General features: G+C 42.5%; 2 protein-coding genes across 2 annotated transcripts in view; both read left to right on the forward strand.

Annotated features, from left to right (window-relative positions):
* The window catches only part of LOC140430243 (uncharacterized), a 53,706-nt gene extending 37,282 nt beyond the window's left edge, over window positions 1-16,424 (forward strand). Inside the window, exons 3-7 of the mRNA XM_072517671.1 lie at window positions 1,224-1,249; window positions 4,149-4,219; window positions 13,580-13,979; window positions 14,929-15,234; window positions 16,096-16,424. Coding sequence (XP_072373772.1) covers window positions 1,224-1,249; window positions 4,149-4,219; window positions 13,580-13,979; window positions 14,929-15,234; window positions 16,096-16,211 — 919 coding nt within the window. The 3' untranslated portion in view covers window positions 16,212-16,424. The remainder of the gene's footprint in view (window positions 1-1,223; window positions 1,250-4,148; window positions 4,220-13,579; window positions 13,980-14,928; window positions 15,235-16,095) is intronic.
* Window positions 16,403-20,145, forward strand: part of LOC140430244 (tapasin-related protein-like) — a 97,952-nt gene continuing 94,209 nt past the window's right edge. The window contains exon 1 of the mRNA XM_072517672.1: window positions 16,403-16,444. Coding sequence (XP_072373773.1) covers window positions 16,403-16,444 — 42 coding nt within the window. The remainder of the gene's footprint in view (window positions 16,445-20,145) is intronic.

Consider the following 20,145-nt stretch of genomic DNA (forward strand, 5'->3'; position numbering starts at 1 on the left):
ATGTCCCTCATAATTTTGTAGACCTCTTTCAGGTTGCCCCTCAACCTCCGCCGTTCCAGTGAGAATAAACCAAATTTATTCAACCGCTCCTCATAGCTAATGCAAATCCTGGTAAATCTCTTCATGCGCCCTCTCTAAAGCCTCCACATCCTTTTGGTAGTGAGGCGACCAGAATTTAACACTATACTCCAAGTGTGGCCTAACTAAAGTTGTAAACAGCTGCAACTTGACTTGCCAATTCTTATACTCAAGGCTCCAGCCAATGAAGGCAAGCATGCCGTATGCCTTCTTGACCACTTTCTCCACCTGTGTTGCCCCTTTCAGTGACCTGTGAACCTGTACACCTAGATCTCTCTGACTTTCAATACTCTTGAGGGTTCTACCATTCACTGTATATTCCCTACCTGCATTAGACCTTCCAAAATGCATTACCTCACATGTGTCCGGATTAAACTCCATCTGCCATCTCTCCGCCCAAGTCTCCAAACGATCTAAATCCTGCTGTATCCTCTGGCAGTCCTCATCGCTATCCGCAATTCTACCAGCCTTTGTGTTGCCTGCAAACTTACTAATCAGACCAGTTACATTTTCCTCCAAATCATTTATATATACTACGAACAGCCATGGTCCCAGCACTGATCCCTGCGGATCACCACTAGTCACAGCCCTCCAATTAGAAAAGCACCCTTCCATTGCTACTCTCTGCCTGCTATGATCTCGTCAGTTCTGTATCCATCTTGTCAGCTCACCCCTGATCCCCTGTGACTTCACCTTTTGTACCAGTCTAAGTTACATTACAGGCTCAGCTTAGGAATGTGGCAAAGGAATGTTAGAAAATACACCTGTGGAGCATTATGAGCATTGTAGAATTTAGAATACTTCCGACGGTAGGGCCCCATTAAGCACATCATGCCTCAGCTAGGTCTTTGAAATTATTGTACAATTAGACCCACTCCACTACTTTTTCTCTTATGCTTCCAAATACTACCCATTGAAATATGCATCTAATGACCATATGAACTGTTCATTTGAATGTGCTTACAAAAGTCTTCCTGATAATTCAATTCTAGAGCATAGCATATCGCAGGATCACTACAACGTACAACAGAGAAAATTAATCTCAACTATTCCTCACAGAGAGGCATTTTCCAGTCATAATTCATCCCATCATTGCTCAACCAACTCTCAGTATAACTATCTATTTGTTTCTTCTATGCACACAGGCAGTTTCAACCTTCTTCTGTGGAAGGTAAATCATAGGTAGCACTGTGGATAGCACAATTGCTTCACAGCTCCAGGGTCCCAGGTTCGATTCCGGCTTGGGTCACTGTCTGTGCGGAGTCTGCACATTCTCCCGGTGTGTGCGTGGGTTTCCTCCAGGTGCTCCGGTTTCCTCCCACAGTCCAAAGATGTGCAGGTTAGGTGGATTGGCCATGATAAATTGCCCTTAGTGTCCAAAATTGCCCTTAGTGTTGGGTGGGGTTACTGGAATAGGGTGGAGGTGTTGACCTTGGGTAGGGTGCTCTTTCCAAGAGCTGGTGCAGACTCGATGGGCCGAACGGCCTCCTTCTGCACTGTAAATTCTATGATAATCTCTGATAATCTATGATATTTGCCGAATTTATTCGTGTTTACTAATTTGAGGAAGCAACAAGCCTCATGGATGAATGGGAACCCTTTGATTTGTTGTACATTTGACAAGTTGCCACATCAAAGGTTACTGCAAAAGGTAAAAGTTCATGGTGTAAGGGGTATTATGTTAATTTCGATCGGGGATAGTTTAACTAATAGAAAGCAGAGAGTGGGCATAAAAGTGACATTGTCTGGTCGGCATGATGTGATAAGTGGAGCGTCACAGTGGTCAATGTTGGTATCTCAATGGTTTATAATCTATATCAATGACTTCGATGAAGTGACACAATGTATGGTTGCTAATCTTGCAGATGATGCAAATATAGGTAAGAAAATAAATTACGAAGAGATGTTTTGAATCCTCTGAGAAATATAAATAGATGAAGTAAGTGGACAAAATTTGGAAAGTGGAGTAGAATTTGGGAAGATGGGGAATTGACAACATTCATACGAAGAATTAAAAAAAAGGATGTCATCTAAATTGACAGGGGTTATAGAACTTTGAGAAGCAGGGGGATTGTGTGTACCAGTAAATGAAACATATTGAAACATATAACATCCTGAACGGGCTTGACAAAATGTAAGAGCAAATAGAACTCGACAGCACACATTCAAAATAAGTAGTCCTCCATTTAAGACAGAGATGAGAAGGTTTGTTCTGCCTTGAGTGTGGTGAACTTCCCCAGAGAGAGGTGTATGCAGGTTCATTGGACATGTTTAAGGCAGTGGTAGATAGATGATTGATTAACAATGAAGAGCTAAGGGGAATGTGCAATTGAGCGCATAATCAAATTCGCCTTGATCTTCTTTATCGGCGAAGCAGCCTTGAGGGGTTTATTTCGGCTCTGAATTCGTATATTCCTGTAAACAAGTACACGAGAGGGAGCTGTCCAGCCTTCTTCAGATGGCCAAGGGCCAGAGAAGAGCTTTCTCAAAATTTGCTAGAAAGCAGAACTCCGTAATTTCAAGATAGAAAGATTAACGCACTCCTGGCCGAGTAAATCGTTGCCAGTTGTTTTGAGCCGCCTGCTTATCCTGCCCGTTTCGTCATTTTATTGTTCTGCTTCTTAACAAATTATTTCATAAGCTACCCACGAAAATCACTTATGGGCTTGATACTCGTTTTGGGTAATCTGTAACTCCCTGAACATAATCTCACAGGGGAATGAATCGTATTGGTTGAAGACTTACATTTATCATTATATCGACTTCAGGGGCAAGGCAGGATAGACCATCCACTCCGCTCTTTTCAAAAACTGTTCCAAGCACTGTGGCCTTGTATTTTGTACTGACATGCTGGGAGTGGCCATCATTGTGGATGGGTAAGTCCTATCGTGGACTAATTGTCCATCATCATTCATATTTGGATGTGGCAAGGCTGTACAAATTGGATCTATCCCGTTGTTTGTGGAATAGAAACATAGAAACATAGGAACAGGAGCAGGACGAGGCCAGTCGACCCTTCGAACCAGTTCCGCCATTAATTATGATCATGGCTGATCATCCAACTCAGCAGTTGAATCCCGCTTTCCCGCAATATCCTTTGAGCCCTTCGGCCTAAGTGCGATTTCTAACTGATTTTCAATATAATTATGACTTAGTTATGTATTCGACATATTGCTTCCGCTGTTTGAAAGGCGTCACGATGAGTGCTATAACTTTCCCTACTTGGCAATTCACTTTTAGGTGTGTCTGATGCAGCCCCTGGAATGTCTTTTGTACTTCGCACTGAACGAGAGGGGTCGCATGGTTTTCAGTTATAAGAGAGAAATAATACCAGGCCATGCTGTTACAGAGTAGAGCAACATAATAATCAAGTTGCTGTAGTTTTCAGCTGCTAGACCTGTTTTGCATCTATCTCATTTATAACGGAGTAGAACCACATAATGCAATGTTAGATCGCAGAAAGAAGGCTAGACTTCATTCCACAATGACTTTGTGAGTGTCAGTCCTACCAAGAATTTCATGATTGGCGCATTTCTGACATATAGAATTATGATAATGTGGACCAGTGGGTGTGTCCTTCGGGTAAATTCACTCACCATCTGTCCCAGACTCACCCTAATCGATAGTTCGCTGCAACAGACGTTAGATCATTTGTTTTCTCATTTTGTAGTTTCATACGTCCTTAACTATTGAAGAAACATCGTATTTGCCAAGCTCTCCAGTTTCCAGTTGAGAAATGCCTTATTTTCATTTACAATTCCATAATTGTCAGTTATATTTAAAACCCAAGTTAGTCCTTAACATCCAGCACCCTCTAGTACATTTGCACACGTTCGTTGTTGTCGACGTTGGCAACACTTACCTGTTTTTTTTCTAGCATGCGTACTTTGTCACCTTTTGAGATTCTTTACTGACAATCACCCCCCCCCGCCCCCCCCATTTTCTTTTTTGTTTTTATGGCGCTTGCGACCTTAATTAGTTGTGCATGGCTATGTAATCTTTTTTGTTTTGTCTTGCACGAGTCTTCAAATATCTTATTTCTGCTCATTCTTACATGTATGTTCTTACAGTCAATCGATTCAACCAGGTGATTTCATCACTGAAATTGTCTGCCTACGTCAGTCAAATATTTGCAGCTTTGGTAATTGATCGTAGGATTTTACACCTACTGCCAGCGACCCTTCAAAATGCCCATGATACCTTTCCTTTTTTTTTCAAAAATGAAAGCACCTCTTCAATTGTTCGCACTCTCCTAACGTCAGATGGTGAACTTGGAAAATCAGTAATATGTTTATTGGAAATTTGCTTACGCTGAAAATGTTTGTACATAACCCAGTCATGCCCATAGCTCAAGCCACACTGAAATGAAAAATCTGGTGGTATAAATGAAATTGAGGCAAATATCGCTCACCATTCATGAAAATCGGCCATCTATTTCCGCCGAAGCACAGTTAAATGCCGTAATCAAGAACCTGCTGTCCATGGAGCTCTACTCTTTCAACATTCCGCAAGTATGTTTCATTATTGGTCTTCCCACTCATACAACATGGACAGCGTTACATTACTGCGTTTGCTTCGTGTATTGCGATATAATTAAACAGGAAAAAAAGAGTTTTCTATTCCAGTTCTCGTACTATTTTAGTGGCGTGGTAAATCTCAAACCACCAACCGAATGCCGGAAATTATGTTTTACAGATGAAGGATTCACTTTCCGATTGGAATTATTGTTTTCCATACGAAAGACAACATCTAGTCCAATATAACGCTTTATTCATACTTAATTTGTAGCACATCATAATACGTCCGTCACCGTTCTCAATAGCTACTGCAGCACTGACCACACACAACGTGAAAATTGTGAAACATTTTCTCCCCTCTACGATTCATTTTCTAACTGAAATCGAGCAGAAATTTCACTTCAGCATTCATCTATTGTGTAATCATAGCAAAGCGTGGCCGTTTGCAAGCAATTTCTCTTGTGTGTTGTAAGCTATGACGGCAAAGTGCGCTGTTGTGTTGATGGTCTGATACTTTAATGCCGACTGCTTGAAATTATCTTGTAATCTAATTTTAACTGCAAAACAAGCCCATCTTCGTCACCTCTGCCCTTCCTCGTGGATTTTCAATACAGATTTCGAATAGAACCTATTGAAATTTAAAGAGCCAATTAAGTGCATGGCTCCATACTGAGCATCTCAGGCCTGAATAAACAATTAGCGATTGTATATCCTGAGCCAAAAATTGTTCGAACATTTTTATAGCCACAGCAATAACTCAAACCTCAAACAATGGGCCTTTCCAATCAGAAATATAATATTCAGTGCTAGAGAGTTGTTTGCGACTAAAATATAACAAAACACATAAATAGCTGTGTTTTGATTAGTGTCGGCAATATATACATTTTTCTGGTGAGATTCATTGGCATATATGTGATCGTAGAATACGTGCAGACAACTTAATGCATTGTAAAAGGATGAGTCATCCAGCAAGATGCTGTTGCCAGGCAAACTTTGAAGAAGCAGTGCATCGTAAAGAGCAACGCCTTGTTAACGACACACAAGTAGTGCTGGAACCTCAACTGTTTACAATTGATATCAATGACTTGGAAGAATATATTGAAAGAATAGTTGCCAGCTTTGCTAATGGCGCGACCTTGTATGGATTGGAAGTTATGAAGAGGACATAAGGCGGCAATAATACGATATAAATAGCGGCCAGGTCTCTGGCAGTGAGCCTGGCTCTGTGACTCAGAAGGGAAGGGGGGAGAATAGAAAAGTGATAGTTGTAGGAGACTCGATGGTTAGGGGAACGGATAGGAGATGCTGTGGTCGCGAACGAGACTCCCTGAAGGAATGTTGCCTCCCGGGTGAGGGATGTCTCGGATTGAGTCCACAGGATTGTTAAAGGGGAGGGGGAGCAACCAGAAGTCCTGGTGCACATTGGCAGCAACGAAATAGCTAAGAAAAGGAAAGAACATAGAACATAGAACAATACAGCGCAGTACAGGCCCTTCGGCCCACGATGTTGCACCGAAACAAAAGCCATCTAACCTACACTATGCCATTATCATCCATATGTTTATCCAATAAACTTTTAAATGCCCTCAATGTTGGCGAGTTCACTACTGTAGCAGGTAGGGCATTCCACGGCCTCACTACTCTTTGCGTAAAGAACCTACCTCTGACGTCTGTCCTATATCTATTACCCCTCAGTTTAAAGTTATGTCCCCTCGTGCCAGCCATATCCATCCGTGGGAGAAGGCTCTCACTGTCCACCCTATCCAACCCCCTGATCATTTTGTATGCCTCTATTAAGTCTCCTCTTAACCTTCTTCTCTCCAACGAAAACAACCTCAAGTCCATCAGCCTTTCCTCATAAGATTTTCCCTCCATACCAGGCAACATCCTGGTAAATCTCCTCTGCACCCGCTCCAAAGCCTCCACGTCCTTCCTATAATGTGGTGACCAGAACTGTACGCAATACTCCAAATGCGGCCAAACCAGAGTTCTGTACAGCTGCAACATGACCTCCCGACTCCGGAACTCAATCCCTCTACCAATAAAGGCCAACACTCCATAGGCCTTCTTCACAACCCTATCAACCTGGGTGGCAACTTTCAGGGATCTATGTACATGGACACCTAGATCCCTCTGCTCATCCACACTTTCAAGAACTTTACCATTAGCCAAATATTCCGCATTCCTGTTATTCCTTCCAAAGTGAATCACCTCACACTTCTCTACATTAAACTCCATTTGCCACCTCTCAGCCCAGCTCTGCAGCTTATCTATATCCCTCTGTAACCTGCTACATCCTTCCACACTATCGACAACACCACCGACTTTAGTATCGTCTGCAAATTTACTCACCCACCCTTCTGCGCCTTCCTCTAGGTCATTGATAAAAATGACAAACAGCAACGGCCCCAGAACAGATCCTTGTGGTACTCCACTTGTGACTGTACTCCATTCTGAACATTTCCCATCAACCACCACCCTCTGTCTTCTTTCAGCTAGCCAATTTCTGATCCACATCTCTAAATCACCCTCAATCCCCAGCCTCCGTATTTTCTGCAATAGCCTACCGTGGGGAACCTTATCAAACGCTTTGCTGAAATCCATATACACCACATCAACTGCTCTACCCTCATCTGCCTGTTCAGTCACCTTCTCAAAGAACTCAATAAGGTTTGTGAGGCATGACCTACCCTTCACAAAGCCATGCTGACTATCCCTGATCATATTATTCCTATCTAGATGATTATAAATCTTGTCTCTTATAATCCCCTCCAAGACTTTACCCACTACAGACGTGAGGCTCACCGGTCTATAGTTGCCGGGGTTGTCTCTGCTCCCTTTTTTGAACAAAGGGACCACATTTGCTGTCCTCCAGTCCTCTGGCACTATTCCTGTAGCCAACGATGACATAAAAATCAAAGCCAAAGGTCCAGCAATCTCTTCCCTGGCCTCCCAGAGAATCCTAGGATAAATCCCATCAGGTCCCGGGGACTTATCTATTTTCAGAATTGTCCAGAATTGCCAACACCTCTTCCCTACGCACCTCAATGCCATCTATTCTATTAGCCTGCGGCTCAGCATTCTCCTCCACAACATTATCTTTTTCCTGAGTGAATACTGACGAAAAATATTCATTTAGTTTCTCGCCTATCTCTTCAGACTCCACACACAATTTCCCATCCCTGTCCTTGACTGGTCCTACTCTTTCCCTAGTCATTCGCTTATTCCTGACATACCTATAGAAAGCTTTTGGGTTTTCCTTGACCCTTCCTGCCAAATACTTCTCATGTCCCCTCCTTGCTCGTCTTAGCTCTCTCTTTAGATCCTTCCTCGCTACCTTGTAACTATCCATCGCCCCAACTGAAACTTCACACCTCATCTTCACATAGGCCTCCTTCTTCCTCTTAACAAGAGATTCCACTTCCTTGGTAAACCACGGTTCCCTCGATCGACGCCTTCCTCCCTGCCTGACCGGTACATACTTATCAAGAACACGCAGTAGCTGATCCTTGAACAAGCCCCACTTATCCAGTGTGCCCAACACTTGCAGCCTACTTCTCCACCTTATCCCCCCCAAGTCACGTCTAATGGCATCATAATTGCCCTTCCCCCAGCTATAACTCTTGCCCTGCGGTGTATACTTATCCCTTTCCATCATTAACGTAAACGTCACCGAATTGTGGTCACTGTCCCCAAAGTGCTCTCCTACCTCCAAATCCAACACCTGGCCTGGTTCATTACCCAAAACCAAATCCAACGTGGCCTCGCCTCTTGTTGGCCTGTCAACATATTGTTTCAGGAAACCCTCCTGCACACACTGTACAAAAAACGACCCATCTATTGTACTCGAACTATATCTTTTCCAGTCAATATTTGGAAAGTTAAAGTCTCCCATAATAACTACCCTGTTACTTTCGCTCTTATCCAGAATCATCTTCGCCATCCTTTCCTCTACATCCCTAGAACTATTAGGAGGCCTATAAAAAACTCCCAACAGGGTGACCTCTCCTTTCCTGTTTCTAACTTCAGCCCATACTACCTCGGAAGAAGAGTCCCCATCTAGCATCCTCTCCGCCACTGTAATACTGCTCTTGACTAGCAGCGCCACACCTCCCCCTCTTTTGCCTCCTTCTCTGAGCTTACTAAAACACCTAAACCCCGGAACCTGCAACATCCATTCCTGTCCCTGCTCTATCCATGTCTCCGAAATGGCCACAACATCGAAGTCCCAGGTACCAACCCATGCTGCCAGAGGATCTAAAAAGTGATTTTAGAGAGTTTGTTGGAAGCTAAAGAGCAGAACGAACAAAGTTGTGATCTCAGGATTGCTGCAGGTTCCAGGTGCTAGTGATGCAAGGAAGTGCAGCCGAACACGTGTCTACAGGGTTGGTGCAGGAGGGAGGGCTTCAGATATGTCGATCATTGGGCGACCATCTGGAGAAGGTGGGACCTGTACATGAAGGAAGGGTTGCACCTAAAGTGGAGGGGCACCAATATCCTGGGCGGGAGGTTTGCTAAAGCACTTCGGGAGGGTTTAAACTAGTTTAGCAAGGGAATGGGAACCAGAGCTGCGAGTTAGAGGATAGGGTAGCTGTTGAACGGGCAGGAATAGTATGCAGCGAGTCTGTAAGGAGGAATAAACAGTTGGTAGGGCAAAGCATCACTCAGTGGGATGGTTTAAAGTATGTTTGTTTCAATGCAAGGAGTGTCAGCAATAAGGGAGATGAACTTAGAACATGGATCAGTACTCGGAACTGCGATGCTGTGGCATTTCGGAGACATGGATTTCACAGGGACATAAATGGTTGTTAGATGTTCCGGGGGTTAAATGCTTTAAGAATGGGGGGCAGTAAAAGAGGAGGGGGCAGTGGCACTGTTAATTAGGGAGTGCATCATAGCTGCAGAAAAAGAGGTAATCGAGGAGGGTTTGTCCACTGAGTCAGTATGGGTGGAAGTCTTCTGAAAAGAAAGGAGCAATCACTTTATTGGCAGTTTTGTATAGACCCCCCCAAGAGCAGCAAAGAGATAGAGGAACAGATTTGACCGCAGATCTTGGAAAGGTGCAAACGTAACAGAGTTGTTGTCATGGGTGACTTCAATTTCCCTCATATTGACTGGAACCTTCTTAGTGCAAATGGTTTGGATGGAGCAGGTTTTGTCAGGTGTTTCCAGGAAGGATTCCTGACTCAATATGTAGATAGGCCAATTAGGGGGGAGACCATATTGGATTTGGTGCTTGGCAACAAACCAGGCCAGGTGTCAAATGTCTCAGTAGGAGAGCATTTTTGTGACAGTGACGACATCTCCTTGATCTTTACCATAGTCATGGAGGGATAGGAACAGACAGTATGGGAAAGTATTTAATTTGGGGAGGGGAAATTATACTGCTATTAGTCAGGATCTGAGGAGCATAAATTGGGAACAGATGTCTTGAGGGAAATGCACAATAGTAATGTGGGAGTTGTTTAAGGAACACTTGTTGCGAGTGCTGGATAGTTTTGTCCCACTGAGGCAAGGAAGGAATGACAAGGTGAAGGAACCTTGGATGACAAGAGAAGATGAGCTTCCAGTCAAGAGGAAGAAGGAAGCTTATGTTAGGTTGAGGAAGCAAGGATCCAGCACGGCTCTAGAGGTTTACAAAGTAGCCAGGGAGGAATTCAAAAATGAGCATAGGAGAGCCAGAAGGGGGCATGAAAAAGACCTGGTGGGAAGGATGAGGGGAACCCCAAGGCGTTCTACACTCCTGTGAGAAATAAGAGAATGATCAGAGTGAGTATAGGGCCAATCAGGGATAGCGGAGGGAACTTGTGCCTAGAGTATGAAGAGGTAGGGGAGGCCCTAAATGAATATTTTGCTCCGGTATTCACTAGAGAGAGGGACCTTGTTGCTCGTGGGAACAGCGTGAACCAGGTTAACAGGCTCGAACATGTTAATATTAAGAAGGAGGATGTGCTGGAAATTTTGAAAAGCATCAGGTTAGATAAGACCCTGGGCCTGACCTAATATACCCAAGGTTACTACGGAAAGCAATAGAGGAGATTGCTGCGCCATTGGCGATTATCTTTGCGTCCTCACTCTCCACTGGAGTAGTACCGAATGATTGGAGGGAGGCGAATGTTGTTCCCCTGTTCAAGAAAAGGAATAGGGAAATCTCTGAGAATTACAGACCAGTCAGTCTTACGCCTCTGGTGAGCAAATTACTGGAAAGGATTCTGAGAGATAGGATTTATGATGATTTAGAAAAACATGGTTTGATTAAAGATAGTCAGCAAGCCTCGTGGAATTCTTTGAGGATTTGACGAGACACATTGATAAAGGTCGGCAAGTGGATGTGATGTATATGGCTTTCATTAAGACATTTGACAAGGTCCCCATGGTAGGCTCCATCAGAACGTTTTTCTTTTTTTCCATAAACTTATGTGTACCCAATTAATTTTTTCCAATTAAGGGGCAATGTAACGTGACCAATCCGCCTACCCTGCACATCTTTGGGTTGTGGGGGCGAAACCCACACAAACATGGGGATAAGGTGCAAACTGAACACAGGCAGTGACCCAGAGCCGGGATCAAACCTGGGACCACTGTGTCACCATGCTGGCTCTCATTCAGAAAGTTAGGAGGCATGGGATACAGGGAAATTTCGTTGCCTGGATACAGAATTGGCTGGCCGAAAGAAGAAAGCGAGTGGTAGTGGATGGAAAGTATTCTGCCTGCAGGTCGGTGAAAGTGGTGTCCCGCAGGGATCAGCTCTGGGACCTCTGCTCTTTGTGGCTTCTATAACGATATCGCAAACTGTGGAATAATATGTGGAAATGTGAAAATTGTCCATTTTAGCAGGAAGAATTGAACAAAAACAAGCGAATTATACGAAAGAGTGAGACCTTGAAGTGCCAAGTGGTGTAGAAGGATCCGGGTGCCTTGTGCATGAACAGAAATGTGAATATTCGAGTACAGCAAGTAATTGAGAAATCATATATAATGTTTCATTTATTGCGAGGGGAAATTTACCCAAAAGTAGGAGACTATTCTTAGTTTGTACAAGGTAAGACTGCAGTTGTGGTACTGTGTACAGTATTAATCACCATATTTAAGGAAGGATGTAAAAACTTTGGAAACACTATGGCTTATGTTCACCAGAATGTGTAAATTGTCTTATGAGTAAAGTTTGGATAGACTAGGCTTGTATCCGCTAGATTTTATAAGAGTAAGTCGCGACTTGATTGAAACATACAAGATCCTGAGGGATCTAGACAGAGTGGATGTGGAGAGGATATTTCCTCTTGTGGGAGAACCTATTCATATTTAATGTCTATTAATGCATATTTCTAAAAACACCGGTACGCATTTCCGACGGAGATTAGGCAACTTTTTTTCACTGATACTTTGGGGAGACTTTGGAACTCTCTTCCTGAAAAAATGGTGGTAGACAAATCTTCGAAATTCTGAAGGTAGACGTGGATAGATTCTTGGTCAGTAAGGGGGTGAAAGGTCATTGGAGGTATACATGATGCAGATTTGAGGTTACTGTCAGATGAACCATGATTTAGTTAAATGGCCCAGCAGACTGTAAGGGGTTGAATGACTTTCTCCTGCATCTTGTGATTATGCTTTTGATTTGTGAATGTAACCGTGCATGTGTGTTCGGTGAAAGTTAATGGTTACTTTAGATATACATGATTGTGCGACAAAAAACTCATAGGTCGGCACGGTGGCACAGTGGTTAACACTGCTGCCTCTCAGCACTAGGAGCCCGCGTTCAATTCCGACGTCTGTCTCACTTTGTCTGCGTTCTGGTCGCCTCATTATAGGAAGGATGTGGACACTTTGGAGAGGGTGCCCAGGAGATTTATCAAGATGTTGCCTGGACTGGAGGGTATAATGAAGAAAGGTTGAGGGAGCTAGGGCTTTTCTCATTGGAGCGATGAAGGAAGAGAGGTGACTGGATAGAGGTGCACAAGGTGATGAGAGGTATGGATAGAGTGGATAGCCAGAGACATTCCCCCAGGGCGGAAATGGCTGTCACGAGGGGACATAATTTTAAGGTGATAGGAGGATGACATAGGGGGGATGTCAAAGGTAGGTTCTGTGTTTCCTCCGGGTGCTGCGATTTCCTCCCACAGTCCAACGATATGCAGGTAAAGTTATCAGCCATGCCAATATTGCCCAAAAGATTTGTTGGTGTTACGGGATCGGGGCGGGGGGCTGGGCCTAGGTAGGGTGCTCTATCGGAGGAAGGGCCGTTGCGGACTCGATGGGCCGAATGGCACTGTAGGCATTATATGTTCTGTGCATGTAAATCGCAGAACGTCAGCCCATTGACACACCCACCTTGTTTAGTTTTTTTGATCCTACGTTGACTGTAAATAGCGACGGACGATGATGTTCAACTTACTGAATGATGCCCACAAATCATCCGGAGCTTCTCAGTGTATATTTCGTCCTATTAAGTTTATTTTGCAGCGTTGCATTATCTACAAGGGAGACTGTGGAGTTTGCGAAAGGACAAGCAACAATGAGATACTACAATGTTGGCAACATTGCTTTAGTTAGTTCAAAATGCGCAGGCTGCTTCTAAATTTAAAGCTTTGTCAATTTCTGCAACAAATAAATTTTCCGGGTCTTTGGGTAAGTATTGTGAACTGTTAGCTGTAGGAAGTCCTGAGTATATCACCAAACGAAAGGAACTAATTTCTGAAAGTTGAGTAACCGGATGTTGAACGTCACCAGTTACGCCTCGCATATTAAAAGGAAAAGTAAATTTGTTTCACAAATCGGGGAACGTTCATCACATTCAGCAGGGGCGTGCTAGTATCGGTTGTTCGCAATGTGGAAATTGAAGCTGGTTCAGTGCTTCGCAATCTTGGGAATAGTTTACGCAGGTAACTGTTCATTTATTTTCTCCCCGATCTCACTAAGCATAAACTTAGAAGATGTTTTGTTGACCAATATGAACATATAGTTACTTTGATCTTTATTACCCATAGCGATCGCCAAACCCCAAAGCCGCACCAACCCGCTTCCTCGCACCCCTCTGGGATTCATCTTACGAATTTTGTTTTATTGCTTCCTCAGATACTTCAACAGAAGTGTTTCAATTTCCTATAAGTTTGAATGCAGTCAAAGGTACAAACGTCACTTTTCATTGTTCAATACCCTTACCTCGAGACGACTCGAAAGTCACCTTCAACTGGTGGAGAGAGGGTGAATACACATACCTGAGTACAGCCACTGATCACCGAAAGCTTTTCGGCTCCAAAAGCAAATTCTCCGGCTTTATTCACATAAACAATGTACGTTTCCAGGATGCTGGGATATATCACTGCGCTGTCCAACAATATGGATACACAATTGGAAACCAGGTTGGATCTAACTTAACTGTATGGGGTGAGTATCGAGATACTGCGGAATGTACGTAGTTGTCAAATATTAAATATATCAAAAGTCAGAGAATAACTGCAATTATTAGATCAAATTGTTTTACCCAATGGGACATTGGGAAATTTCAGACGTTAACAATGGAAAGCGGTTCACATTTCACTTAAATATATATTCAATTTCCTTAAAAGGTCAAAAGCAAACCCAAGAACGAAGTAGTCCAGAGGGTGAGAAATATTTGGAAAAGCATTACATGCTACAATTAGGTATCAGATCGAGCAACATCTGCCGAGATAGGCTCAGGGTTCGGAGTTTCTCGAAACTGCAAAAAAAATTGCCGCTGGATTATGATCAGATATCGCGTGCAGGGTTTCGTATTACAGTTAGAAATCCAAACTTTATATTTTCAAATCGGAGCTCCAGGAACTTACATGGCCAGCGATCCGGTAACAAATAACACCGACAACTCAATATCTGGAGCCTGCAACAATACATTGAGTTTTTTAGTTGTATATAAATACTGAGATTGCTCCAAACATCGATAGCGATTATTATGTAATTTGTGGCCTTGGGATATTGGCGGGCGTTGCTATATCTATTCGAGTGAAAAACATGCTTAAAAGGAAATTCCATTGAAACGGTCTCGGCAACTGGAAATGCCCACGATCTGCAATATTGTCAGACACCAGATCACTTGCATTGGCCGGTATGCAATTCAAGTTTCAAATTCGTATTATTGTGTTCTTCTCGGCCGCTCCACATATGTGGTTCTCTTTTTAATTATTTTAATTTTTGAGTCGTTACGATTCGCAGGAATATGATGTTCTCCACACTAGCACGAAAAACGTATTTCGTGATTATAATGACTCGACAATAATCGTTCCTAAACCGTTAAACCAATTAAGCTCTGAAGAGACATTACAGTGTTTCTGTTTTTGTTTTATGTTCTGTTTTATAGTACCTCCAACGCAAGTAAAAATTCGCCCCAGAGAATCTCCAAGGGGTTCCTCATTGTCCCTTGTGTGTGAAGCGTCTGCATTTTACCCAGATATTATTGCATTCGAATGGTATAAAGATGGTATCGGCATTTCAACCAAGACGTCTGTCATGAAACAGCGAAACTCAGACGGATTGTATCAAGCTCGCAGTTTTTGGGAAGAAAAACAAGCTGCTGCGAGTGGAAGTGTTTATAGCTGTCTGGTGTCTCATATCACATTGGAAAATCCATTAGCTGTTACGCATGTCATTACATATTCTAACGCAGGTACACATCTGACAACACAACTGAGATAGTCAACCGTCATTAATATTTTACCAGGCAGAAAGGACGCCCACTTAATTCATGACAAAATACAATGTACGGTTATTATTGGCCAAAGTATATGCGCATAATTGAGACAGTAATTGTTGACACCGATCTAAATGGTCTTCATTTATATGTTTACATCAATTAAATATAATCTAGTTGGATATTAAGATGGTTGGCGTTAATGTCGAGAGCAATTGTAGCACTTACAGAACGACGGAAGAGACACATTGAACAGGAAGCACGCGCTTAATGACCTTTTCAACTGACTGCAATCTCTTCACCATAAACTGATCACCACAGTTTAAGAAGGATGGTGATGACCTAATGTTGTTGCTGAGTGATTGATAGAATAATGCAAGGACGGAAGATTTCAGTTATATACAGAGATTGGGGGACAAAACTGCTATTTCTCCCCTTTCAATGGATCAGCTGAATGTATAGTTAGGTTGAGGCTTCAAATCATAGAATGACGCTTAACTATATCCAGTGACAGGCGAGATGGTATTCATAAAATACCGATGCAAAGTAATTGATAAATGAACCACGGGCGACGCGAGGGGTGGGGGTTGGAGTTGGCCGGGGGGTGGAGGGCGTTGCGCTGGCCATGGACTGAAATGGTGATCGGAGCTGTTTAATGTCTGACTCTAAAATTATCAGTATCGATTAAATAAAACCAGAGATAGCAAATTCGTTCAACTTGGATATTAAATGTGTAGTTATAGATAGCACTATTAATATTGCAAATTACGTGTGAAAATTTGCGAGTGGACAATATTATCACAATGGGTGATATTATCTTTACTATTGATTTTGTAGGCAGTCAAAGCTCCCGCTTTCTGATGATTTCTGTATGCATAGGGTATGGTCTGATATGCCTATTGTTTATTGTCTTAATTTGGAAGCGACACCAATTAAAAGATTTGCACTGGTAAGATAAAGCCAATTTCAAAAATTATCATTTTAGTTGTATATGTTGTGTTTATTCGTTCGCCGGTTGCGAGCGGCGATGGTAAGTCAAACATTAATTGTCCATTTTAATAGACGCAGTTTATTTAAATAGAACGTTCCTTCAAATGATACATTCCTCGTTTCAAAAGGGGCAGCAACATCCCTGTGCCTTATAATGCATGAAACAATATATGCCATCATGAGCGCAAGAAGAAAGGTTAGTATTTCAAATGGCTCCACATAATAAATACAGTTATGATTCGCAACTGTTGGTGGGTATTTAATTAATCTATGTTCCTCTGCCTCTCTCGCATTCTCTCTCTTTATATCATTATTAACAATCAGAATTTTTTTCGGAAGAGTAATTATTTCGTGTCAAACTAAGGAAATCCGGCATGTCCACATTGACTTTTACCGATTTTTACAGCTGCACCATAGATCTGGTTGCATCACAGCCTGGTATAGCAACCGCTAATCCCAAGACCGTCAGAAACTACGAAGAGTCGTGAACACAGCCCAGTCCATCACGCGAAACCTGCCTCTCATCCATTGACTCTGCTTATACCTCCTGCTGCCTGGAGAAAGCGGACAGCATAAACAAAGACCCCTCCCACCGGGGTTATTCACTCTTCCAACTTCTTCTATTGGGTAGGAAATGCAAAAGCCTGAGAACACGCACTAACAGATTCAAAAACAGCGTCTTCCCCGCTGTTACCAGACTACTGAATAACTCTCTTGTGGACTGATCTGATCTCTTCTCACATCTTCTCTACTGAGTAATACTGCACTCCTGTATGTTTCACCAGATGCCTGTGTCTATCTGTTTACATTGTGCATTTCTGTATACCCTATGTTTTGTTTCAGGTATGGGGTGATCTGTCTGGACTGTACGCAGAACAATACTTTTCACTGTACCTCGGTACAGTTGACAAGAAACAAATCCAAACATTAATATACAGTTCTGGATCAGTGCTTGCTCTCTTTATTTAATAAATTCCATTATGTATGAGATTTTGCAGAACGGCTAATTGCACATAGATAATATTCCGCAGCTTTTCATTTTGAGGAATCAATTCTAAACTTTAGAAATTTTAAGGTGCTGGTGACGAAACATGAGGGCATTGTGTTATTCTATCGTTCAAATAGAATGGTGAATACATTATTTCTACAAATATTCAATTCGCTAAATTGCATTATTCAGTCCCTGTTGCAAAACATGCAGCATCAATGGAAATGAGTTTCAGGTGGAACAAGAATAATCATGAATAATAATACTTTCTCTGAAAGATAGTATACATTGTGGATCAAGCGTGTTTGGGGATCTCTTAAACTTGTAATTTGTTAATACAACTTCTCATGATGAGCTGAACCGATAACAGTGAGTTAGTGCCCTCTCACAGAATGGGTTGTCAGTTACTGTATCTGTTGTCCTTTCCAACTGAGGCATTATTGAAGATGTTAACATTGTCATTTGTGCTTCATTTGGTTTTGAAATGATACTAAGCAGGTTTTCTATTCTATTGGCTGTACAAGGAGCGGGTCTATGTTTTACAAGCTCGGTGAAATTTGTAAATCGTAAAATCACCAGGAAGAATGTTGAAAAATACTGATTTAAAATATTCATCATGTGATGGCAACAAGCCTCCGAAAGAAAACGATAGCTAAATAATGTTATAATTACTTAAGCAACACGTATTTTCACTATGAACATTGTTGGGGTCGGCTGCCAAATAGTTTCATTTCTACAGTCTAAAATTAATCTAATGACAAGTCACTGACATTAAATTAAGGAGACCGCCTTAATATTGCGAAAAGGTAGTCATACTTGGACAGTACGGTAGCATAGTGGTTAGCACTGTGGCCTCACAGCTCCAGGGTCCCAGGTTCCATTCCCTGCTGGGTCACTGTCTTTGCGGAGTTTGCACGTTCTTCCCGTGTCTGCGTGGGTTTCCTCCGGGTGCTCAGGTTTCCTCCCACAGTCTAAAGATGTGCAGGTTAGGCGGATTGGCCATGATAAATTGCCCTTAGTGCCCAAAACGGTTAGGAGGGGTTATTGGGTTACTGGGATAGGATGGAAGTGAGGGCTTAAGTTTGTCGGTACAGACTGGATGGGCCATATGGCCTCTTTCTGCACTGTATGTTCTATGTTCATATCAGAGTCATTACCAAATTTAGAGGTCGTGCATCAATGAGCAAATTGGCTTAAGAATAAATATAAGCACACTGCCAGGCAATTTGGACCCAACCTGCTCTGTCATGAAATCATACCCTGATTGATGTGTATGAAACTTCATCTGCACAACCTAACCCTAATTATCCTTGCTTGACAAAATCCTGTCTGTCTGTTTTCTAAATTTCAAGCAACGGGATTTTCAGGAAGTAATTACATCACTCCAATACATGTTCTCATATTTAAAATGACCTCTCATGAAATTGCATTCGTTCCAAATGCACAGTGCTGAATCTGTACTGCACCCAGTGTATGGCCAAAGCATTATACATGGCGGACACACACTGCGTCAGGGACTTGGGTTCAGTTTGTTGACTGCTTCTGTGGAGTCTGCACGTTCTCTGTGGTTTTCCTCCGGGTGCTTCGTTTCCCTCTCTCCTACAGTGCAAAGATGTGGAGATGTGTATTGGCCATGCTAAATTGCCCCTTAGTATCCAAAGATGTACAGCTTAGATGAATTGGCGATGATCAATGCGCGGGTGGGGATAGGGCGGGAAAGTAAGCCGAGGTAGAGCGTTCTTTCAATGGAACGGTGCAGACTTGATGGTCCTCCTTCTGCGCTGTTGCATTGCCGCAAACTTTATGCTGTTACCCAACTTCTGCCCAACGAATCTTCAATAGTGCCTTATTTTCCACCAATTCATGTTCCAGTGATCCTGAGATAGAGCACAATATAATATTCAACTGCATTTTAAATGACTGCGTGTATCTGCGCTCTGGCGTTTAGTGCTTTCAGCAATCAAAGCCCAGATCCAACAGGTTCGAAGTGGATGACTTCACTCCAAACTCTAGTTGCCTCAGTTTTATCCAATCTTTTTTCCAATATCTCTTACAAATTGTTTTTTAGTTCCCTTTTGAGAGCTAGACGTCGCTGGCTCGACCGGCTTTTATTGCCCACCCCTAACTGCCCTTGAGGAGGCACTGGTGAGGTCTCTTTTGAACCGCTGCAGCCCGTCTGTTGCAGGTGCCGCCTCAGTGAGGTGTACACGGTAAACTGTGTTACTCAATTCTTCTGGTGCACAAACTAAAACACGCGCTCCAGATTTCTCTTTTCGTAATTTCTAAAAATATTTAAAATGTGCGTTTTTACATATGCCCAAGCGTCACACTAGTCACAATATGCGAATTCTAGGGCCTAAATTATCTTGCCTAAATTTTATTTCCTACATTGAAAGGAATTCTCTCTCCAGGGTAGTATATTGTCGCAATGTTTGGTTTAAAACAATATCTTATTTGAAAGAGTGTCGAACGTCTTTAGGAACCCATATACAAAATACACAGAAACACGGTCTTCTTTATCACGTCGGATAACTCGACATGAAAGGTGAAATTGTTAAATTGCAATCCCTGCTATTAGTCACGGCTATTGCTACACAAACATATTCAATTTCGGCCATCACATATATTGAGACAGTTTAAATGCGGTATAAGTTTGGCTTTTTGAGCTGATGTTTGCGCTTCGATTTCTGAACTAATACTGTAAATGTGAATCATTCATGGATTTGCATGTTGTGTTACATCGACAAAATAAATAACGATTGTTTTTCCACGCTTGAAATAATGTTTCTGAATTCTTAATAAAATGAGCTTATGGATAACAAACTGATGTCGTTTGATTTTACGGATCTTTGCATTCAGTTCCCCGGTGCATCGCTCTCCTTTCTGTCACTATTGAAAATAGCATTTCA

Source organism: Scyliorhinus torazame, chromosome 10 (assembly GCF_047496885.1).
Source record: "Scyliorhinus torazame isolate Kashiwa2021f chromosome 10, sScyTor2.1, whole genome shotgun sequence".
NCBI lineage: Eukaryota > Metazoa > Chordata > Chondrichthyes > Carcharhiniformes > Scyliorhinidae > Scyliorhinus > Scyliorhinus torazame.